Source organism: Penicillium robsamsonii (genome assembly GCF_028829455.1).
Source record: "Penicillium robsamsonii strain IBT 29466 chromosome Unknown utg000002l_segment0_segment0, whole genome shotgun sequence".
NCBI classification, from domain to species: domain Eukaryota; kingdom Fungi; phylum Ascomycota; class Eurotiomycetes; order Eurotiales; family Aspergillaceae; genus Penicillium; species Penicillium robsamsonii.
Window position 1 is genome coordinate 3,736,246 of NW_026643220.1, and position 23,350 is coordinate 3,759,595.

The 23,350-nt window shown below is 48.7% G+C and overlaps 9 protein-coding genes across 9 annotated transcripts; 4 read left to right on the plus strand and 5 right to left on the minus strand.

Annotated features, from left to right (window-relative positions):
• Positions 1 to 745: 745 nt before the first annotated feature.
• On the minus strand, positions 746 to 2,299 carry N7447_004659 (sulfatase family protein; the record flags this gene model as incomplete). The annotated part of the gene is made up of 1 exon (XM_057228934.1): positions 746 to 2,299. The coding sequence occupies one exon, from the start codon at positions 2,297 to 2,299 to the stop codon at positions 746 to 748; it is 1,554 nt and encodes a 517-aa protein (XP_057088275.1).
• A 773-nt stretch (positions 2,300 to 3,072) lies between these two features.
• N7447_004660 (fungal specific transcription factor domain-containing protein) lies at positions 3,073 to 4,656 on the plus strand (the record flags this gene model as incomplete). Its single annotated transcript, XM_057228935.1, has 1 exon — positions 3,073 to 4,656. One exon carries the CDS (start codon positions 3,073 to 3,075, stop codon positions 4,654 to 4,656), a length of 1,584 nt encoding a protein of 527 aa, XP_057088276.1.
• A 614-nt stretch (positions 4,657 to 5,270) lies between these two features.
• On the plus strand, positions 5,271 to 7,001 carry N7447_004661 (Major facilitator superfamily domain general substrate transporter; the record flags this gene model as incomplete). Its single annotated transcript, XM_057228936.1, has 4 exons — positions 5,271 to 5,522; positions 5,582 to 5,896; positions 6,005 to 6,624; positions 6,704 to 7,001. 4 exons carry the CDS (start codon positions 5,271 to 5,273, stop codon positions 6,999 to 7,001), a joined length of 1,485 nt encoding a protein of 494 aa, XP_057088277.1.
• A 256-nt stretch (positions 7,002 to 7,257) lies between these two features.
• N7447_004662 (ribonuclease H family protein) lies at positions 7,258 to 8,646 on the minus strand (the record flags this gene model as incomplete). Its single annotated transcript, XM_057228937.1, has 1 exon — positions 7,258 to 8,646. One exon carries the CDS (start codon positions 8,644 to 8,646, stop codon positions 7,258 to 7,260), a length of 1,389 nt encoding a protein of 462 aa, XP_057088278.1.
• Positions 8,647 to 8,815: 169 nt separating this feature from the next.
• Positions 8,816 to 9,286, minus strand: N7447_004663 (uncharacterized protein; the record flags this gene model as incomplete). The annotated part of the gene is made up of 2 exons (XM_057228938.1): positions 8,816 to 8,994; positions 9,154 to 9,286. The coding sequence occupies 2 exons, from the start codon at positions 9,284 to 9,286 to the stop codon at positions 8,816 to 8,818; spliced, it is 312 nt and encodes a 103-aa protein (XP_057088279.1).
• A 208-nt stretch (positions 9,287 to 9,494) lies between these two features.
• N7447_004664 (uncharacterized protein) lies at positions 9,495 to 9,902 on the plus strand (the record flags this gene model as incomplete). The annotated part of the gene is made up of 1 exon (XM_057228939.1): positions 9,495 to 9,902. One exon carries the CDS (start codon positions 9,495 to 9,497, stop codon positions 9,900 to 9,902), a length of 408 nt encoding a protein of 135 aa, XP_057088280.1.
• Positions 9,903 to 10,432: 530 nt separating this feature from the next.
• N7447_004665 (uncharacterized protein) lies at positions 10,433 to 13,985 on the minus strand (the record flags this gene model as incomplete). Its single annotated transcript, XM_057228940.1, has 2 exons — positions 10,433 to 13,821; positions 13,895 to 13,985. The coding sequence occupies 2 exons, from the start codon at positions 13,983 to 13,985 to the stop codon at positions 10,433 to 10,435; spliced, it is 3,480 nt and encodes a 1,159-aa protein (XP_057088281.1).
• Positions 13,986 to 17,682: 3,697 nt separating this feature from the next.
• Positions 17,683 to 18,764, plus strand: N7447_004666 (uncharacterized protein; the record flags this gene model as incomplete). Its single annotated transcript, XM_057228941.1, has 2 exons — positions 17,683 to 17,848; positions 17,908 to 18,764. 2 exons carry the CDS (start codon positions 17,683 to 17,685, stop codon positions 18,762 to 18,764), a joined length of 1,023 nt encoding a protein of 340 aa, XP_057088282.1.
• A 364-nt stretch (positions 18,765 to 19,128) lies between these two features.
• On the minus strand, positions 19,129 to 19,764 carry N7447_004667 (uncharacterized protein; the record flags this gene model as incomplete). Its single annotated transcript, XM_057228942.1, has 1 exon — positions 19,129 to 19,764. The coding sequence occupies one exon, from the start codon at positions 19,762 to 19,764 to the stop codon at positions 19,129 to 19,131; it is 636 nt and encodes a 211-aa protein (XP_057088283.1).
• Positions 19,765 to 23,350: the final 3,586 nt, after the last annotated feature.

A 23,350-nucleotide genomic window follows, 5' to 3' on the forward strand; every position in this document is an offset into this window, starting at 1 on the left:
GGATGAAGGAGAGAAGAGCCAGCGAAGACAGGAGTTCTCGACTTCGCTCAAGCAGTCCTAGTGTAGTTATAAGATAAATATACCAAGGCATCCCAACTGCATAATTTGTACAATCTCTTATTATAATTTGGGGTATTCCTCTTACATCCCTTATATCTCTAAGACTCTCAGACCCCTCTATTCAAAATATATTTCTACGACTTCGACCACCATAACCATACTGATATTTAATTTTTACTAAAATTACATGTCGCTTATTTAGCAGCTTTATGAATGCTAAGAGTTTGGTTTTATGCAAAGTTGGGGTTTTGCTGGGGCCCCAATGGAGGAAGTTGACCCAATGCACGTTTCACAGTGTAACAGGATTGACAGGGAGTTACCGTCTATGCTATCGGGAGGAACTGTCTCTATTCGCTTCGGTCATAGAATCATGGACCCAAAAAGGGTTCCGCGCTCTGTGTCAGGCTATCATCTCTTATTTCGACAAAGTCAGAGTAGTATTGGTAGGTGTTTTCTCTCCTTCTGTGCATTATATCCCGTGTCTGGTTCCCCATAGAACAGTCTTCCGTATGTTGATGTTGAGGCGGCAAGTTCGTAGGTTGGTTGTTATAGGTTGAAGCCGGAACTGTGTGCAATAGAACTGAGCATTCTAGTATTTCGAACATGAAAGACGAGCAAGGAGATAATCTAAACATAAATCTCCGACAAAAAGAATTCTATATAGTAAAGTACAGCAGGTTGCAATCTATTGAACAAGTTTCTCATGCGCGGGTTCGTCCCCGATCTCCATCATCTTCCTCTCCAATAATCTCGTCATTTCAACCACGGCTTCCGCATACTTCGGATCCGCGTAGCAATTGAACAACTCGAGCGGGTCCTCCTGACAGTCAAACAACTCCCATTCACGACAATCCTCGCCGCCGGGCCGCGCTCCATCAACGAGCAAATCATCGTTGTACCAGTAAATCAACTTGTATCGATGATTGCGCACTCCGTAGTGCGCGTAAGCTTCGTGTTCGGCGTCGTTATGCATCCAGTATCTGTGATACGCCAGCTGGTCCCAATCGGCAGGGCAATTGCCACCCAAAATTGAGCGGAAGGTTCGGCCCTGCATGTAGGTCGGCGTGGTGATGCCGGCGAAGTCCAAAAATGTGGGCGCGAAATCCACATTGCAGACAATGTCACTGCAAACAGTGCCAGGCTTGATTTCTTTGGGATACCGAATCATCAACGGCATTTGGAAACTCTCTTCATAAATGAATCGCTTGTCAAACCATCCGTGTTCACCAAGGAAGAAGCCTTGATCCGATGTATAGACGACAATGGTGTTATCGGCCAACTCCGGATCCGAATCGAGCAGTTCGAAGATCCGGCCGACATTGTCATCCACGCTCTGAACGGTACGGAGATACCGTTGCATGTAACGCTGGAACTTGAACTCAGCCAGTTCCTTTTTGGATTCAAACCGGAAGACGGTGCCGTCTTCATTGTCAATGAGCCTCATCAGTCGAACTTCCTCGTCTGTGGAAGGCGAGGGAACCTTCCGCATACCACCGGCCATCTTCTCTCCGACCTTTCTCCGATCACCATCAGGCTGCGCCAGGCCAAGGTCCTTGTAAGACAAGTCTTCCGAGACTCGCATTTTCGCGATCGCGGCCGCCTTTGCACGATTTTTGTAGTCATCCGAGAAGGTGTCCGGTAGCTGGATGGGATCTTGGTACAGATCCTTGTGTTTCTCCTGGTATTCCCAGCTCCGATGCGGTGCTTTGTGGTGGCACATGACGAAGAATGGCTTGGACTGGTCTCGGCCTTTGATGAAATCGAGAGTCATATCTGTAATGATATCCGTAGCGTATCCTTCCATGACTTGTGTACCATCGGGACCAATGAACTCGGGGTCATGATATTCGCCTTGGCCGGGGAGGATGGACCAAAAATCAAATCCAGTGGGCTCATGCATTTTCCCCTCCCCCAGATGCCACTTGCCGATCATGGCGGTTTGGTAGCCACCACCTCGGAGTTGTTTCGCGACGTTCGGAGTGTGGCGTTGGATTTTGGAATGGAGGGACATCACGCCATTGACATGGTTGTGCGTGCCAGTCAGAATGGCTGCTCGCGATGGTGTGCAGATACTGTTGGTGACATAACAGTGATCAAAGCGCATTCCCTCGTTGGCGATCCGGTCGAGGTTTGGCGTTTGGTTGATTCCAGCTCCGTAGCAGGAGATGGCCTTCGAGGCATGGTCATCGGCCATAATGAAGATGATATTGGGTCGCGTGGACCCTACATTAGCGGCCATGATGGGTTGTTCGTGTCAGCAAATGCAAACAGGCAAGAAATGAGAGGCTGGAAGGGGGAAAAGACGAAATTGTCACGACTGCGCTCGCAATTCTCTGAAGAAGAGCTGGGCATGGTGTCTTATTAGCCAAGAATTGTGCCTTCATACGACACAATCCTCTTCAATGCTACATTGAAGATTAAAGGTTTTTTTCCCCAGACACGGTAGTCGGAGAGATTAGACGGATGTCGGTCAATCGGTCTCAACGTGGATTAGTCACCCCACCTGCCATTACCTCGGGAGCTCCATCCACTTAAATTGAGAACTGACACTATCAGAATGTCACTCAACCTCAAGTATGGAGACTCTTTTGGGATTTGATAGACTTACACCATGCCGACTGCCGATCCAATGATACTACCTTATTTGTCTGTGTTCAGATCGCCAAATCCTCGAGCGAAACAGGTCTGTCAACAGTGCCGAGCTCGGAAGGTATTCCTTATCCATGACCAAAAAACGTGTGAAATTACTGACGCAATAAGGTCGGCTGTGATGGCCGAGTTTCTACTTGCCGCAACTGTGAGCGTTTAGGCTTTCAGTGTTCTTTTACCCAGGGTGAATCGCTTCTAGTGGCTGGTACGCGACCCAGTCCAAGCAACGACGAAAGACCCGAGCGGCTACGAGGGCGGAGTTCCTGTTCACAATGTCGAGTGCGGAAGGTTCGCTGTTCCAATACCCACCCACAATGTGCCAACTGCATCAAATATAACAGACTTTGTTCCTATCCTGCATCGATGGTGGCCCAGCGACGTGACAGAGGTTCCGGGGCACATGGGGCACATGGGGAATGTGACCTACCTGATGCTCCACCCCCGGATTCTCGAAGTCCTGATCCTTTTTCGGCACCTGAGACAATGTCCGTTGGGCATGGCTCCCTGCCCGATCAAAGCAAAGACACGACGCAGGGAGATCCGTTCCACGGGGAAGCGACCGAACTGGTCCGCAATTTCTTCGAGCATCTCTATCCAGTTCCGTCTTATGCATTTTTGCATCCCTCCACGACCTTGGCAAAATGCCACAAAGGTGCATTAGAGCGACCGCTCCTTCTTGCCATTTGTGCCTTGACCTCCTTGCATGTGCCTGTACACAACGTGACCGTCGACCGGGAAAAGAGTGCTGCATGGGTGTCGGATGCGGAAGAGACCATCTGGAAATGCCTGGAAACCCCAACCATGCCACGTTTACAAGCCTTGTTGTTGACAATCAGCTATCGGATGGCCACCGGGAGCTATGAAAAGGCATTCATGTTGACAGCGATCGCGGCCCGTGCGGCCTCTGCCATGGGTCTTAATCATGAGCAAACCCACTTGGACCCTATTTTGGAGGAGACCCGACGCCGCACCATATGGTGTTTCAAGTTGCTGGAGTCCTACTTCTCGATTGGATTGACCGAATTTGAAGTCTGCCCCTTTGAGTGCATTTACTTACACCCACCGTCATTGGAAGACTCGTTTGGTTTGCTCTGTCCGCCCGGGTCGGAAGACTTTGCCATTTACGCGTTGCGAGATCAGTATGAGCTGGGGTCACTGAATATGTGTATTCGATTGGCCTCTATTCGCCGGGATATTATGAAGTTGACACGGGAGCTCGCGGTTTGCACCGAGCCTTACTTGCATCTCCAAGACGTGACTGGGGGCCTCGGAGAGATCCTCTGTGAACTCAAAGCGGAGATACCCAACCAAGCGGAAATCTCGACCACGGGCCTGAAGAAGTTGATTGACAGTTCCTGGCTGCCACGTCACATCATGACGTTCACCTTGTGGCATGGGTGCTATTTTGACCTCTATCGCATTTTCCTCCCTGGGTACCCTGAAGCGCCACCCTCTATCGTTCTGAGCACGATCGACGCGCAGTTTGTGCAGATGGCGACCCGAGCCTGCGTTGAACATGCCCTGGCAGTCGTCAATTTGTTTTGTGACTTGAACCAGACCTGTACCAAGCCCCGGCTGCTGGAATTTGCCACCGGGGTGTGCGTCTATCACGCCATTCGATTGATTTTGTTTATCGCTCATTCATCGACTGAGCCCGATCTTCTGAGCCTGGAATTCGCCGTGAGTCGGGCGGAGTTATGCCTGGCCGCTATCAAGCGGTTTTTCCATGGGCTTGCCTTGGCACAGCCCATCCTGGACGATATTGCGCAATTGATTGAAACCTTTTCCTCCAGCAATTCCGCCACGGAGAGCCTTTCGGTCTTTCATAAAGTTAATCACGGTCGGAAATCTGACACCCGAATTTTATCTGCTGCGCGACCTCGGCAACACTTGGCCGTTCACAGTGTTTTGCAACAAGCCAAGTTTCTTACAGAGGAGCCTTCATGATAGCCATACATTAGATTCAATAATATGTGTTTTAACAGTGTATATATCTTTCCAATTACTTATCACTACTTATCAAGATCAAAAGTCAATCCCCGCATAAGGAGGTTCCAAGGCTTTCCGATCGGGCTAATGCAAGTTTAACCTTGTGATACCTCGTGGACCAAGTGGGCCCGGCAATCGGTCCACGTTACCCGATTGGGATATCCCCAGTTTCCCTTTTTTTTTTTGCCCTTTCTCTGATATTTGTGGTTCACGTTGAAAAGAGATAACAAACTGGAGATTATGGGGAAATTGAGAAAAGTTAAAAGTCGTATAGTTACAATCTATAATCACTTGATTTCTTTTTTCTCTCTCGGTTACATGACCCTGGCGTTGATACGTGTATACACCGCCCTTCAGATAACATATCTTTGCCATAATAATTATTTATGACGCGATCTCGTGTTAATCTCCAGGGCTTCTTAGTGTACAGTGTAACATCAAATTGATAACACTCTATACGATCTAGAACCTAATACATAAATGTAGACACCTTCCCCTCCCCCTAAAAAACGAAATGCTATCGGGTTTTTCTTTTTCCTGTACTCGACCTATACACACATTTTCTCCTCGCTATGACAGTCGAGAACCCTGCCATGGAGTCGGCTTCGGAGACCATGAAGGAGCCTGCCACCCAGTCCGAGGGGCTTGATACGACCGAAGCCTCGTCTGGTACATTTTACTCCAGGGTCAGCGGCTGGTACGCCAAACCTCTCTTCCAGCTGGTTATGGTCGCCCTCATTTGCTTTCTCTGCCCGGGCATGTTCAATGCCCTGAGTGGCATGGGAGGAGGTGGAATGACTGATGCGACCCTGGTGGACAAAATGGTAACATGGTCCCCGTTTCTCGGTGGTGGTGGACGGTACTAACCCTGTGGATTCCATAGAACACGGCTCTCTATGTCACCTCCGCCTTTACCAGTTTCTTTTCCGGTACGATCGTCAACCGACTGGGTGTGCGAATCACCCTCGCCTGTGGAGGTATCGGTTATTGTATCTATGTCGCCAGCTTGCTCGCCTCCTTACACAAACACGTCCCCGGTTTCAACATCTTTGCCGGCTTCTTGCTCGGTGTGTGCTCGAGCTTGCTATGGACGGCACAAGGTACCATTATGGTGTCATACCCGTTGGAGCACCAAAAGGGACGCTTCTTCACTTTGTTCTGGTCCATCTTCAATGTTGGATCGTGTGTTGGCAGTCTGGTACGTCTTTAAACTCCCTTTCTTTGACCCTTGCGCGTCAGTGCACTTGCATAACCCCCCCCCAAAAAAGAAAACCCCGTGATCACCGACTAACTCCTGACGTGATAGATTGTTCTTGCCAACAGCATCAACGAGAAGAAAAATGTCAACGTACCAGAAAGCACGTACATCGTTTTTGTCGTTCTGACATTCATGGGCTCTGTGATTGGGCTCTTCATCGCCGATGCCAAGAAGGTCGTCCGGTCGGATGGGTCGAGAGTCGTCCTGATGAAGAACCCGAGTTGGAAGTCCGAACTTGTCGGTCTCTGGATGACCCTCCGCAGTGAGCCATCTGTCTTGCTGCTTTTCCCCATGTTCTGGTCGTCCAACTGGTTCATCTCCTATCAGACGAACTCCATCAATAGCGCGTACTTCAACACTCGCACCAAGGCATTAAACACCTTCCTCTATTACATTGCTCACATCCTCGGAGCTTGCTTCATCAGCACCATGGACCTGAACTACTTTCGCCGCACTCTCCGTGCTAGGGGAATGCTGGTCATTCTCTTCAGTATGACGATGATCATCCATGGAGGCGGTTATGTCTTCCAGAAACAGTACACTCGTCCCCCAGGCGGCGTGAAACCGTCCATCAATACGGACTGGACCGATTCCAACTATGGTGGACCGATGTTCTTGTATTTTTCCTATGGCTTCTACGACGTGGTCTGGCAGGGTGCAGTATACTGGTATGTGATCTTCCTCTTCGTCTGCATATCAACCCCATCGAAACTTGCAAAGCTGACCGGGGGAAAACAATCCTTTTAGGTACATTGGAACGATCAGCAACTCCGGTCGGAAAAGTGCCAACTACGTCGGCTTCTACAAAGGGATCCAGTCAGCTGGTGCTGGTGTCATGTGGGCATGGGACTCGACACACCCGGCGTATATGTCCGAGTTTGCTAGTAACTGGGGCCTTTTGGCCGGCTCCGTCATTTGTGCTGCTCCTTTCATCTGGCTCAAGATCAAGGATCATGTGGATGTCGAAGAGGATTTGGTGGGCACAGATGAAAAACTCGAGGATGTGAAGCCTGTTGATACAGAAATGCGCGAACGCGTAGCTTGACACTGAGGTATGGTGATGGCAGAAGTGATCGGGAAAGGACCTTGAATTCTGACTCTGGGCAGGGAAAATAGAGCATATTTCAAGAAGACCCGAAGAATAAACAGGCACCCAGATGCTCAGGGCTTGCCTCTGTGCTGGATCTATCCGAAAGGAGAGGAATATGTATAGTTAGATAGCAATAGGATATATAATACATTTATGCTAATATGATGATGATCTCATTAACCCGATGTAGCTCGCTATTACATCCATGCTGCTATGCGGGGATTGCGTCCCAGAACCTGCTCTCGACGACAAATGGTGGTGCATCCCCAGTATACAACCACCCTGTATACAGGACTCGGTCTCCCGAGACCCTGCAACCTGAATTGTAAAGCCCCAAACCGGCCGGCATTGCACACAAGACAAAAGAAATTGTAAAGAAAGTCAATTCATCCGTAGATGATCCATCCCGCATTCCCCGCAGGCGCAGAATATCCCCTTCTCTCTGCAATGCACCTTTCGCTCCTTCATTTCTTCCACTTCTCCTTCGCATTGGCTTCCCCGAGTCACCGAGTCCCTGCATCACCAGGACCGCCAGTTCTGCATTCTGCATCATGCCGGCAGGTCGTATGTAAACAGGTTCGGGTCGCGACGCTATGCTTCGTCGTCTTCGTCGTCGGCAATTGGCTGATCTCCATGTGTTTTGTTGGCGTGAGGTGACCTCGGCAGACCTGATGCCAGGCCACTGTGTTGTGCGTCCTTTTTCTCCAGCACTCGCAGTCTCTTGATTTGGTTTTGTTGGATTTGAATCCTCATCCCCTTTCCCCTTCTCCTTCCCCGTGGCGACCGAGTCCACTGACCGAAACTGTCCCAGGAGTCCCGTTGCGATCATAAACTTCCCCACGACCGGCGCCGCCTTTACTTCCCTTAACGTCTCCTCCTCTCCGAGCGTCATCGACACCTCTTCCTCGAATAATTCGTTCATCATTTCGTATCGCTGTTCCTGCAGGAGTGGACACTCGAGCAGCACGTGTCGCACGCCCTGGTTCCCCATGTCGCATTGACGGCGAGGTGAGTCTTTTCTCTTGATTTTTGAGAGATACTCGGCCAGTCCGATGATCCCTGTGCGGAGTTGGATCAGCACTGACGATGTCGCTTTCCGTAGGCCCTTCCAGTACACCAGATTCGCCTTGTTTGGCGCCTCGATCAGCCTCTTCGTCCTCCGTGCCGTCCTCCCTGTCTTCGACCACGTCGTCTCCCATGCAATTTTTGTGCTTTGTCTGCTACCCCTCTTCGCAGCGGCGGCAAGCCGGATATAACGGTTGTGGATATGGTTGATGTCGGTAGTAGTTGCCTCCTTTGCTAGCATATCGGCTGCCTCGTCGCCAGGAATACCTTCGTGCGCCCGGATCCAGTGTAGTTCTACCTGGATCTTACCGGCGCACCATTCCAGCAGGCGGAGGCAGCCTTCGAGATATATCTGGCTGGATGGCATCTTTGGATTTTGGATTGCTCGCAGTGCTGCTTGGTTGTCTGTAAAGATAACCGCTCCATTCGCTAGTCGTTGTTGATCGTCGTTAAGTATCTCCGTAATGGTCTCCAGTGCCAACTCAATGGCCCGAAGCTCAGCAGCGTATATTGTGGCCATCTCATCTGTCCCCATATGGCAGAGTCTTGACTCCGTTCCTCAGCATACCGCTGCCCCGATCCCCCCCTTGGTAGCCACTCCCGTCGGTGTAAAACCGCAGTGGCTCGTCTAGCTGGAGCCAGATCCTATCATGTGTTGTTCTTGCTTCTTCCCTCTCCTCAATATAGACTCTCGGTGGCTCATTCTATGGTGCCTGGGTGTATGCCTTCTGGTTCTCCCAGTCCCCTGCCACAGTTCCCAGGGGTGCCGAGAGGCATCCTCCCTTCTGCCAGGTTTGAGCCTTCATCGGTGTCCGTCCTCCCCTTTGTCTCTGTTCGTGGTTCCGTTGTTTGGGTGTTGTCTTTGGGATTGCGTATTCCGGTCCTGTACGTATTCTTAGGGCTGTTAGTTGAACGATTTGATCCAGTTGGTTTTGGATAGGTAGTAAATGAAGTTCAACGTTAAGTACCTCCCTTGCAGTCGTTTTAAAAGCTCCGCTTATCAAGCAAGCCACTCTCGATTGAATGCTGCAAACTGTTTCACGTAGCCTCTCTCCCTTTGAGTGGCGGTAAGTGGTGAATGCCAAGCTGTCACTCCGAAGAGCATTTGCGAGATCATCACCGCCTGGTACAGTAGCGACCGGTATCGCCTTCCATGACGGGAACAGAGAGACCATCTTTCGAACCCTAATCACATGACACGCTTACCCATTTGTAGATAACGCGTAAAGAAGACGTTTTGTGCCTAACCAGGTAATAAATACAAAGAGCTTCAAATACCAGTATGGAAGATACAAGAGTCTAGAACTAGTCGCTCGGACTGGAAGATTCGATGCAAACCCAGCAAACATCGAGGTCTTTGAGCAGGCAATCTCTCAACAAGATATGTGGTACACGATTGTATGGAAGATTATGTTAAACCGTAAGAGGATAGGCAGTGTGACTGAAAAGGATTTGGTTCTAGCTTCCTCGGATTATTGGGTGAATACCTTGAAATCTCCCGTTGAGGAAATGCTGCAGATGAAGAGGAAAAGTGGCCAGCGAGTTCGCTCTGAAGGCACGGCGGCTGTTACTGTTAAGGCGGACTCCCGGTGTCAGAAGAACCTCGACCGATCTTTCCCTTCTACTATTGACTGGAAACCGGTAGAGAAGCAGCTACGTAAATGGTGCAATTTGGTTCGTATGGGCAAAATGCTCACAATCGAGGTTGTCTTGAATTACAGGGGCAACGATAGTAGCTCCGTGTCTGTATCAAGAACAGTTCAAAAGAGAGGCCGTGTGTCAGCCTCATGAGGTGTGATGTCCGTTCATGCCCGCTTAAGTCTGATTGGTGCTGGGAAGATCCTAAGGACAGGAAACACTATAAAATGCGGGCCCCACATCTAGAACGTCTGACTATGTCGATGGTGGTGGCAGTCTAGACAGTCACGATGATGTCCCTAGTGATATTCGTCGAGATTTAGTTCTGGAAAGTCAGACAGGAAATCAAAAAGATTGACATGTTAACAACCGGCACACTATGTCATCTAACCATAATTAATGTTCTGCCAGCACAAAACGGGGTCACCCCCGCGGTTACTTCGCCTGTACGTAGGCTTCCATCTGACGACCACGTCGTCATCCCTGGGTCTCGCGAAGCTGCTGTGAGAGAATACTGCAAATGATTGAAATCACTAGACTAGTCTGGAATATTGGATATGCACATTTATCACAGGTTTGACTGCTTCTCCTCGGTCACGTTGAAGTTCCATGATCTGTGTTCCCCTAACCGATTCCTTGCTGGCTTCCTAAACGACTTCATCCATGGGTTTGATCTCAGCTCCTCATCGGTCAAGTAGAAGTTCCATGATCTTCGTTCCGCTAAGCTGATTCTTTGCGGCTGCTTGAACGACTTCATCCGTGATCTTGATCTCGTCTCCCCGTCGGTCAAGTAAAATTTCCATAATCGTCGCCCCGCGATATAAATTGCCCACAGCTTCCTGGACGACTTTATCTGTGATCTTGATCTCAGCTCCTCGTCGGTCAAGTAGAAGCTCCATGGTCTTCGTTCCGCTAAGCTGATTCCTTGCGGCTGCTTGAACGACTTCATCCGTGATCTTGATCTCGTCTCCCCGTCGGTCAAGTAAAATTTCCATAATCGTCGCCCCGCGATATAAATTGCCCACAGCTTCCTGGACGACTTTATCTGTGATCTTGATCTCAGCTCCTCGTCGGTTAAGTAGAAGTTCCATAATCTTTGCTCCACTAGACCAATTTCGCGCGGCTGCCTGAACGACTTCATCTGTGATCTTGATCTCGGCTCCTCGTCGGTTAAGTAGAAGTTCCATGATCGTTGCTCCACTAGATGGATTCTCCGCGGCAGCCCGAACAACTTCATTAGTAACCTCGACTTCGGCTCCTTGTTGGTTAAGGAGAAACTTCATGATCTTTGCTCCACAATATATATTCCCAGCGACAGTCCGAGCGACTTCATCCGTGATCTTGATCTCGGCTCCTCGTCGGTCAAGTAGAAGTTCCATGATCTTTACTCCACTAGACCGATTCCCCACAGTAGCCCGAACAATTTCGTTAGAGATATTCATTTCAGCTCCTTGTCGGTCAAGTAGAAGTTCCATGATCTTTACTCCGCTAGATTCATTCCCCACGGCAGCCTGAACGACTCCAGCCGTGATCTTGATCTCGGCTCCTCGTCGGTCAAGTAGAAGTTCCATGATCTTTGCTCCGCTAGATTCATTCCCCACGGCAGCCAGAACGACATCATCCGTGATCTTGATCTCGGCTCCTCGTCGGTCAAGTAGAAGTTCCATGATCTTTGCTCCGCTAAATCCATTCCCCACAGCAGCCAGAACGACATCATCCGTGATCTTGATCTCGGCTCCTCGTCGGTCAAGTAGAAGTTCTATGATTTTTACTCCACCAGACCAATTTCGCGCGGCTGTTTGGACGATTTCATCCGTGATCTTGGTTTCGGCTCCACGTCGGCTAAGTAGAAGTTCCATGATCTTTGCTCCGCTAGATCCATTCCCCACAGCAGCCAAAACGACTTCATCCGTGATCTTGATCTCGGCTCCTCGTCGGTCAAGTAAAAGTTCGATGATCTTTGCACCGATATATTCATTCCCCACGGCAGCCTGAACAACTCCACCCGTGATCTTGATCTCGGCTCCTCGTCGGTCAAGTAAAAGTTCCATGATTTTTGCCCCACCAGACCAATTTCGCGCGGCTGCTTGGACGACTTCATCCGTGATCTTGGTTTCGGCTCCTCGTCGGTCAAGTAAAAGTTCGATGATCTTTGCACCGATATATTCATTCCCCACGGCAGCCTGAACAACTCCACCCGTGATCTTGATCTCGGCTCCTCGTCGGTCAAGTAGAAGTTCCATGATCTTTGCTCCGCTAGATCCATTCCCCACAGCAGCCAGAACGACTTCATCCGTGATCTTGATCTCGGCTCCTCGTCGGTCAAGTAAAAGTTCGATGATTTTTACTCCACTAGACCAATTTCGCGCGGCTGCTTGGACGACTTCATCCGTGATCTTGGTTTCGGCTCCTCGTCGATCAAGTAGAAGTTCCATGATCTTTGCTCCGCTAGATCCATTCTTTGCGGCTTTCTGAATGACCTCGTCCGTGAGTTTGATTTCAAATTTATTGATGAAAAACTCCGCAATCAGGACCAACTTCCAATGCGTCGCCCAGTATAAAGAAGACATTTGTGAACGAATTAATCGCTTCCAAATAATGCTATCTTGATGAAAGCCCATCCAGTATGAAAATGATCCATTCCCAACTTCACATAACTTGGCTGCCGCACAGACCCATTCACTTTCTATGTCAACAACTTGTCGAACATGATATGTCCAGTAGTTTGCAGAATAGTCCAAAAAGCCCTCCTGAGGTGTCGACTGGCGGACGGGTTCTTGATATTGTCTCCGGAAGTCGCTGGAAAGGAGATATTTGATGCACAACTTAGCAAGGCCTGAATGGGCATTTTGCAGATCAATCGAGTGTCTCCATGTCCCGGCCGCAACTTCTTCATCCGCCTGCCGTAATAGAAATTCCCTCGCCGTTTGGTGAATAAGGTGGACACGAGAATCAAGAATGCTGACGAACAAGCCACAAGCATCACGTATCCACTTTTTTCTGTGGGCTTGACCCTCAAGATCCATATCGCAGCAGGACCTGAAATTGGTTCGGACCTCTAGCGCAACATCAATCTCAGCCAGGTCTAAGGGACGTTGTGCTGCGACGAGAATCTCAAGTAGACGCCTTGCATCTGGCTTGTTCTTGTTACTACATCGCCGTAGGATTTCGTCGTAGGCCTGCTCCACACTGTCTGGCAGCTGATCAATGTGTCGCAGAAGCTTGCTTTTTGTCTGGCCAAGGCAATCTCGAAGAACCTCCAAGGTCAAATGTAACCATAAATATGTCCTGTTCTGGCCCTCAGATAATCGGCGTTTCAAAGCTTCTCGAACATCATCAGTGAGACCCCTCTCAATCGCAATCTCATCCACCTTAGCATCTATTACAACCCCAATCTCTTCGCTAATGCATCGCCATTCCTCCTCGCCAGCTAGGCGAATAGAAGGGAACTGATAAGTAAGCTTCCCGAATCTTCGCTCAATTTCCACATACGGACGGCTTGTGACAAGGAACTTTAGTCTCGATTTGCCCGTTGGTCTTTCCTGAGATATCGTATAGAACTCCACTAGTTCTTGTATTATTCTATCGCGGTCTGGCTGGCGACACTCATCAAGGGCATCCAGAACACAAATTATCTCTCCACTACCAGGGTCAGAGGCCGAAGATATCCATAGCTCCCAAAGCGGCTCAAAGCTAAATCTCAATCTTTCTCCTTGTTTTCGTATTGCATTTTCGGCGTGGTTGCGGAATTGGTCTGGTTTTGTGGAAAACAGTTGATGCAGGAGAGCGCATAGTGCAGTTACCGTGCTATTTTGCTCCTCATTATCTTTGAAGAAGAAGTAGCAAATTGTAGCTGATGGATCTTGTATCAGTATCTCATCTACCAAGGCTCTTGATAGCACAGACTTCCCACAGCCAGGATCGGCGGAAAGCCATAAAAGATCTTCACGGTCGTTGTTTTTCCATTCTCGATACTTGTGATGATTCAAGAACCATCCACACGTATTCCTCACCCGTGAAGGATTGATGTTTTTGTGTGATTCGTAGTTTGAGGTTTTGAAAAAGCTGGAGTCTAAAAATTGTCACATGTAAGGCCTTGCTTGCAACTCTTACGCGGAGGGTGTAACATCACGAGAAATTCTTACTCAAAGAAGGGTGAGATTCCACAGTAATGGACCCATTGTTGGTTCCGATTTGAACGCCCGAGTTTCTTTCACCAAATAAAATGGTTCCCATAGTTAAAGTGGCACACGAATATCTTTGTTTCTCAATGAGAGAGGTTGTAGGATGTTGTGAATGAGGGGTAGCCTCAGCCGCAATCTCATGTGATTTTTGTAGTAGACCCAATAAGAGTCCTTCATGCCAATGAACTTCACTAACTGGTCAGTACTGGTCTTTTCCATGCCGAAATTTAGTTCTCGGCTAGCCCTCGCCCTGAAAAAATGTGCACGTCTTGTGCATTGCCACATATAGAGATCGCAGGACATTCAATTTATAAGCTCGCCTTTATTCCCACATCAAACGAAAGACAGTCTGTTCTAACGACATGTTTCGGCCCAGGAAACGTTTGAAGTCGGCATTCCGCGTCAAAATCTCCACATTCCAGACCATGTAGTCTCGCAGCATATTTTCCAAATTCTCCATGTACTCACTATCCTCGAAAATAAATTCCAATAGCTGAACTATGTCTTTCGTTCGTTCTTCAAACAGATTTAAATTCTCAAGCAATTGGAGCAACCGATAGGAAGATAGGACACTAAGAGAAAGCCAGCCTGTTCTGACTTCAAATCGATGAAGTTCAGCATGACACAGAAAGACTGCCGCATAGCTCATGAAAGGGTTACTGCTTAAATTCTTCTCAAATTCCGATCGTGATGTATGACCAAGTTCTGCTAGCAGGATATCATAATTAAGCAAAAGCGCCTTTGGGTGGAAGATATTCCAATTGAGGCTAGAAGAATCCCATCTGTTCGACTCTTCCTGGCACTGCCTTTCTGTAAAGGTTTACGATTACCAGGTGTAAGGCCTGTCAACCGGGTAAGATACAATGACTTTGAGAGGAAACGAGGATATATTGTCTGTGTGTGCCAAGACTAACTCTTGCCAAAAGAAGAGGGGATTCAGGGGAATCCTGGACTGTGTGCTCCTGAGAGGTTTGCAGGGTTTGCATACTCTCGGTGCCCTAGGCAGCTTCGTGCCTCAGGCAAGTGAGACTTGGCACTTGGCCAAGTCTCACTAAAAACGTACAACAAGTGGAGGATTAATATTGGACCAAGCCCTGCTTGGCAGATTATGTAATCAAGACTGCATTTAGTTAACGTGATTCCCGGCCGAGCGGCCATCCCTGCCGAGCGGCCACTCCACTCCAAATTTCGCATCCCCCGAGCAACCTATGTTTGTAATCATCCACGATGCCCCCAAAACGCACTGAAAAAGCCCAGAAATTCATCGAACAAGAGGGCAGGATCCTATTAGCTATCAAAGCTATTCAAAATGGCCAAATTCCTTCGGTCGCAGCTGCTGCACGCTCTTTCGACGTCCCTCGTTCTACCTTACGGGCCCGTCTGACCGGACGTACGAATCGGTCTGATGCTCGACCAAACGGCCATAAATTTACTCAAACTGAGGAGGAATCGATTCAGGATTGGCTAATCTCTATGGATTCGAGAGGTGCAGCTCTTACGGTCGAAATGTTACGAGATATGGCCAATTTATTACTTGAGCATCGGGGTGATGATACCCCCCAGACCGTTAGTAAAAATTGGCCAACCCAATATCTTAAACGACATCCTGGGCTTACGTCCCGATTCTCTCGCAAATATGACTATCGGAGGGCCTTAATGGAAGATCCAAAGGTCATTATGGAGTGGTTTAATCTCTTTCAAAAAACTGTTATCAAGTATGGGGTATTATCGGATGATATCTACAACTTTGATGAATCAGGCTTTGCGATGGGGATTAGTGCGACGACTAAAGTGATTACCCAATCATTTTATACCGGTCGGAGAGGGGTTTTACAAGCTGGGAATCGTGAATGGGTGACTGTGATCGAGGCTATTGGTGCATCTGGATTTGCACTGCCGCCGTATATTATTTTCAAGGGGAAAAACTTCATGGAAAGATGGTTCGACGACCTCCCTCATCAATGGGCTATAAACCATAGCCCTAATGGATGGACAAGTGATCAGATTGGTGTTGATTGGCTACAAAAACACTTTATACCGCATACTACAAGCCGTACAAAGGGAAAATATCGTCTTTTGGTTCTAGACGGTCACAACAGTCACCTAACAGCTCAATTCGATAAGATTTGCGAGGAAAACCATATTATACCAATCTGTATGCCTGCCCATGCATCCCATCTCTTACAGCCTCTTGATGTAGGCTGTTTCGCGGTTTTAAAGAGGTCTTATGGAAGCCGGGTTACGGGATATACCCGATTAGGCATTAATTCTATCGAGAAAGATGACTTCATCGATATATTCCCTATGGCCCGTACGAATGCTTTTAAAGATACTATCATTTATAGTGCTTTTGCGGCTACCGGTTTAGTCCCATTTGAACCTGATCGGGTGCTATCTAAGCTCAATATTCGCCTTCAATCCCCACCCCTACCAGATCGGCCTGGTTCGCAGGGCTCGACATCAGATAGCAATATCTCGACTGGTATACCTCAGAACACCAAGCAACTAGCAAAACGCAAAGCTAGGATCAATGCTGTACTGAGTGATGGGTTAAACAAGCTGTCCAGCCCTACCAAACGTGATCTAGAGCAGTATCATAATATGACCCTCAAGATCATACATAAGCTCGTTTTTCAAGAGGATGAAATCAAGCGATTACGGGCTGCAAATGCAAAACAGGTGAAAAAGAGGGCTAAATCTACAAAGCAGATATCCTACCAGGGTAGTCTGACAAATTGTACCGTCGCTGAGATGGGTGATAATCGTGGTGGTGAGATATATATATCTAATACACCATCTATCCCAACCCTCCCGGCAGAGCCCGAACTGCCTATTTTACCCCCTGTACGTCGTCAAATTACTTGTTCTGGGTGTCGCCAGAAAGGGCATCAGATTAATAGATGCCCTAGAGCTTGATTTAGTGAATTTAATGGCTTTTTGGTTGATTAATCAATGTATGAAAATTCAGAATACTGATGGGGTGGCCGCTCGGCAGGGATGGCCGCTCGGCAGGGATGGCCGCTCGGCCGGGAATCACGTTAACTAGCTAGTATCTAGGACTATCCAATAAGAAACCATGCGATCCTTACAGAATCTCATATGTGAGATTCTTTAAGGATCGCATGGTTTCTATTGGATGATACTAGCTGCGTCGTATATATCAATACATTACATAAGCCGGAGGAGTCCTTCGCTTCTCCACCAATAGAAACCCTAGGAGAGTGAACCAATCACCTCCCGTGCTGGTCCCACTCCTACTCTCTGGCAAGTAGTGTCTGAGGCGGCACGAAGTGCCTGAGGCCGTTCAGGGATGCAAACCCTGCAAACCTCTCGGGACGACATCCTCCCCCACTTGCCATAAGACACCGCCCTCGGCGTCTTCTGCCACAAGCCGCATATATTCCCAATCGGGTAATACTTCGACTTTTTCAACGTTGGGATCGTTTGCTTGCTGGTCCTCGCAACAAAGGAGTTTGTTTGTCGCTTTGTGGTCTCTTTGTCGAGCGAACAAAGGGATTGTTTATGGCGCTGCCTAAAGAGGGAGCGAACATGAGATCGAACCCTGTGCGCAACCAGAGAGGTTCTGTATATAAAACCCCCATCCTTCCTGCTCGGAGTCCCCTTTCTTTTCTCACTTCTCACACTCTCCACACAATTCCTCTGTCACCTCCTACACGCACCACAGGCACGCATTTCCCCCCCTTCGTTTCACTTGCTGTGAGGTCCTTGCTAACCGTATTTTAGTTAGGATGGCTTTCCCGGTTGTGAACCCCGCTTCCCCGGCGTCTGTGGAGTCCTCTGGAGCCCCTGTGCACTCTGCCAGGGGTGACGAAGGAGCCGCTCCCCAGCCTCCCTCTGTGGTCGAGCCCAGCTCCCCTGAGGTCGAGGGTCAGTCCGACGTTGAAGACGGCACTAGTAAGTTTTCCTCTCCCTTTTTCTCACTTGCCAGCCAGTAGACTGACTCACTTCCTTAGTCCCGTTCTTTAACGTCGATGCCACCGAGTCCGAGCGGTTCCCGCTCGGCCTCGACGAGGCATTCAACCCCCTCGTCGAGGGCCTCCCGTCTGGCCTCTGCCAGCGCCTTGCGGCCGCCGTTGCTGCCACGACCACGGCAAGTCTTGACTGGCCTGTGGTAGACGGCGTGCTGCAAGTGCGGGACGTGCGTTTGGATCATTCTAACCACGTCGCGGGAGCACTCGGTCAGCTGCTTGGTCTTGCGCTTTCCGAAGCCGATTCCTGTGCTCGTTGTGTGAATTCCTCCTCTGTGGTTTCCTTCTCTTCTTGTCGAGTGGTGGGTTTTTCTTTGGCTGGAGTCGGAGAAGTCGTTTGTTTGGGGTCTTGTATGAACTGTCTCTTTTCCGGTGTCGGTGCTCGTTGTTCTCTGCGTTCTTCTCGTCCCCCTGCTGCTGTTGACTTTCTCCAGTCCTTCTTGTCCACTTTCTCCTACCCTGCCTCCGCTCCTCCCACTCCTTCCCGTCGTAACAAGCGTGTCCGCATCACTTCTCCCCCTCCCCAGAGCCCTGATGTGATCGAAGAGCAAGTTGAGGAACAAGTTGAGGAAGCAGTTGAGGAAGAGACCGTTGTCCCTGAAGCCCTTGCCCCTGCCCCTGTTCCCATTTCTTATGACTCTCTCCTTACCCCCGTCCTCTTCAATGCCCCCCCTTCCGAACTCTTTGCCCTTTCCCAAGAGATCATGGTTCGTCGAGCTCGTGCGGTGGATGCTGTGGAGGTGATGGATGCGGATTTGCGGGCTTTGTCGTACAGGTTGGCGGAATTAGCTAGAGAAGCAGCTCCCCGTGGTGTTCGTCCTGGTGCTCCTTGGAACGTTTAGTCGCTTTTTCCTTTGTTACTCTCTTTGCTTGCTAGCCAATACAGACAGTCTTGACCACTTCTTCCGTCGTAGACCGTAGATTGTAGCCTGTAATCGTAGGTCGTAGAGTGTAGAGAGTGATGTGTGGTTAATGCCTTCGTCGTATGTGGCAGCCCTTTCTCAATTAAGAGGCCGGTGGGTATCGCCTTGCTCGGCTTCCTCTGGTCACTTTTTCTTTTCTCCATCAATGCAAACAACCCTTACCATACTCCTCTCTCTTCGTAGACCCTAGTCTGTGAAGTGCGGAAGTGACCCATGGTAGTTGTGTCTCTAGCAGTTGACGGTCCTGACATTTTCCCGTGTCACTTTCCCGCTCCTTATATCCTCAGGAGCGTGGCGGATATCGCCTTTCCCGCCGAAAAAGGTAGGGAGCTTCTTGTTGCACCTCCGGAGCGTCCTCCATTGGCGTGTCTCCCAAGTCCTCCTCGACAATCTCTACCACTCGCTGGGTAGGATCTATTTCTGAGGGAGCTTCTTCTTGCTCTCCTCGTTCCAAGGGAACTTCTTCTTGTTCTCCTTGATCCGAGACTAGTCCGTCTCGCGGGATTTCCTGAGGTGGTTCCTCATCCCATGTTGTGGGCCTGTCTTGTTTAGGTTCCACCGGGTCCTCTGGGACCTCCATTGCTTCTTGTGCAATGCCGCCCTCTGTCGTCGGGGCTTCCTGCGCCAGGGGCGCTTGTCGCTTTTGCCTGCCCTTGGCGGTGGCTTTCTTCGCGACGTGCCGCATGGCTTCTTCCCTCCCCACTATGCTAGAACGTACCCCTGAACGTTCCGCTTCCCGCCATTCCGCCTGCGAGATTGTGGAGAGTTCATGATATGACGGGGGTTTGTCTGAGTCGACGTCAACTTGCTCTCGACCGTCAACTGGGCGACTGATCTCTAAGTCAGCTTTCCGCAAGTGGTGTTTTCCTCCGGAGGAAGTCCACAATTGGTTTGGGTTGTCGACCCAGGCTTGAACCATCCGCCGGCCGCTGATCAAGTTGCGGAGTACTCGTCCGCCTGGCTCCGCCTAGACCTTGCCAACTCCCACCATTTGGTCCCATGGGACCACTCCCATGGGACTAGATGGGACTCCCATATGGTCCCATGGGAGTGCCAAGAGATGGGACTAGGGTACCCAGTCCGGTCCCATGGGACTAAGATGGGACTCCCATGGGACTGTAAACAATGCAAACATGCAGAAAAACGTGACCTGCATAAAATATGAAGAAATGCCCCGTATTAATAGGTATTTGGCTTACAGTGAGAGTAGAGTGCGCGGCAAACCTAAACCATACTTTCTATAACCAGGATTTCTGACCGCGGTCAGAATATAGGGTGATATAGAATCTAATGATTAAACTATCTAGTATACTCATATATATCATTATCCCTACGCCTCTTGCGATCTCTTTGGGGTCGAGCTTGACTTGTACTATCAATGACAATAAGAGGCAATGGATGTAGTGCCGAATCATCATCTGACTCCTCGGCAGCCTCCTGATCTATATCAACATCAACACCTCCGACTTCATCCAAGTTCTCACCATCTTCACCCTCGCTAATTCCCTCCAATGTAGACTCAGGAAGTTTCGCTTCCCTTGCCTCATCAACCTCCGTCCTTTCGTCTGGATTCAGAATAGACTCAGGTTGGAAATCTTCACCAGTTTCTTCGCTCTCAATGTCAAACTTAGACAAACAACGGAGCATCATTAGATCCTGGATTGTTGCTTCGTTTAATGACCCTCGTCGATAATGGCAGATATCGCGAGCAGTACTAAAGAGGCGCTCAACACCTGCACCAGTGGCTGGGATAGAGAAAATATCCCGTGCGACCGCTGCAAGTGTCGGAAACCGATACTCATTCTCTTTCCAGAAGTAGCATGGATTAATTAAACTCCGTTCTATATAGGGTTAGATTAGTTAACTTATGATCATGATCATATAAACATACCAGTATTAAGATATCCCTTTAGTTCTTCTTGCCACCCAGTCTTCGGCTGTGGTAGTGGCTCTGGCTGATCCTCTTCGAAGAGACTCATCATCGCATCTGTACTATGCGAGGAGGGCTTTGCCCTCGGAAGTACTTGCTTTTCTGGCTGGCGTTTTGAGTATTCCTCCAAGTGCTTATGAAGAGACGCCTCATACACATCATACCAGGAGGAATCCATGCTATCAACATCACCTGCCCATTCTGGCCCTTTAAAGTATTCAAGCTTATGCTGGGGTGCAAGAATTGTACCAATTGCATATAGGCTTCCATGTGCTTGCTCGGTCGCTTTGTAGTATACTGAGAGTTTCTTACTTCCGGCCTCAAGGGCCTTCAGCATAGCCTTTTTCCAAGGCACTTTCTTTCGTCGAAGGCGGGCCTGGGCCTGCTCAAAATGGGTAAACAGTCGGTTGTAGACCCGGAATACATCATGTATTGTTGTCGCCTTGATCTTTGACAGGCCAACAGTCCATTTATAGAAAGGCTTTGTGATATGGAGTAAGTATTCGATCTGCCGCCACTCGCTTTTATTTAGCCGGAATTCTGGGCGCTGATGTTCTGCGCAATATCTGTGGTAGCTACCGGAAAGTCGATTGGCGCGCTGGAGCATAAGATATGTTGAATTCCACCGAGTTCGTACATCCTGGATCGGAGCAAGCCTTGGTTCTTCACTTTGTAGATTTAGAAATGCCTCCCGTCGCTGTGGACTGGCATTAATAAAAACCGCGAAGGCCCGTACCTAGTAGTATAGTGGTTAGTATGAAATAAAATTGTAAGAAGGCTTTAATTACTTTACCTTAGCTAGTGTGTAAATGATTCCCTTTTGTCTCTTTGCTTGTTGAAGAAGACTCCCGTTTTCTTCCGACCAGACTGTTGCTGTTTTATCGTTTTTTGGATCAGCCTTCATCAGGCCAAGGAGATCTTTCAGACTTAATTGAATCACATGAGCAAGACATGGAACCCGCACAATCTCGGTGAAATTAGGAAGCTCCATCCGTTCGATTGAATCACATAGACTATCAACCAAGGTCTTATTGTTTGACGCATTATCTGTAGTAATTGCAATTACTCGATTTGTAATATTCTGCTGCTGAAGAATCTCAAGGAGAATGTCTGCGAGATTAGAGCCTGTGTGCTGGCCGTGAACTGGCATGAAACCTAGAAGGATCTCATGATAATCCCAGTTGGTATCCACAAAATAGCCTGTGATTGCCATGAATGCCTGTTGGAAGGGTGAAGTCCAACAATCAAGGGCAATTGATAACTTTGCTCCAGCTGGCAGTAGAGAAAGAAGCTTTTGCTGCTCTGTGTGGACGATTGACTGGAGCCGACGCCGCGCGGTCTTTGGTGATAGAAGGGTAAGCTTCTGTTGAGAAAGCTGAGCCTCTGCAATAAGATCTTCGAATTCTTTATGCCGGAGGACCTCGAATGGAAGCCGTGAGTTCGCTATGAATTTGACTTGAGCTCTTTCGAATCGCTGTTGGTCAAAGACCTTGCGGGTAGGTGGGCGAGTGGCCTAAGTGTAAAGAAAATATTAGTATTAGATAGATAGAATATAGAATCAGATTTGTATAATACCGTAAGTTCAAGCGATTGCTGTATATCCTGTTGTATAGACCCCTTTTTCGATGCAGCTATACATGCGCGACTAGATAAATGCGCAGCGAGTGACTTTGAACCGTTTGCTGATGAGGATGGGTGTAAGATTGTTTTTCCACATCTCCGACAGAGTGCCATTGGTTTCCCAGTTTGGAAGTGGGCTACTTGATCAAAGTGTTCCCAAGCGGTAGAGGTATACCTTGCATCAAAGTTCACTTTATGTAGCGGAGGGTATGGGTTTGCACCTGCTGTATGACGCCACCACTCAATAAAGTCGGCTTTATTCATTGAAGTCCAAAGAACCCAGAACTTTTGATGTTTAGGACCGATACGACGGAGGGTTGGAGGAATCGGATTCGGCTCTGTTTGGAGGATTGCAGATTCGGGCCCGCTGTAGATCGGCTGCTGGCTAATTGAATGATCTGGCGTAAGGGGCTCGTCAATGATGCCAATACTATAGACTGAAGAAGGTGGAGGGTTTCCCGCTTGGGAGAACGAAACCTGGGATGAAGGGCCAGCCTCAGCATATAGTTCATATTGAGACATACTTAAATAACAATTTTATCAAAATGGAAGAGGGTATGAAAAGGATATCTCTAAGGCCTACCTTTACACGTAGGAGAGTCGCGTCCTGCTACTAGCAGATTCTAAACAATAAGTAGCGCGACTACATATCACAAATAGGTAATGACCCACTTATTATATATCACTTATTGGTCTATTCGACGGGACTCCCGTGGGACTCCCGTAGGACTCTCGTGGGACTCCCGTGGGACTCCCATGGGACTCCTATACAAAGGGGAAGTTGATAGATTTGGGGGTATCTAGAATCCCCCACAACTTCAAATAGAAAATCCTCACTTTTGAACCTGCTTTATCCTGAAATTCTTTAACAACCATGGAGTAGAGAATAGTAATTCCAAAATAAAAAAAACCAATTCAGGGGTAACGTTTCTTATGGTATAAGAATTAACTATAT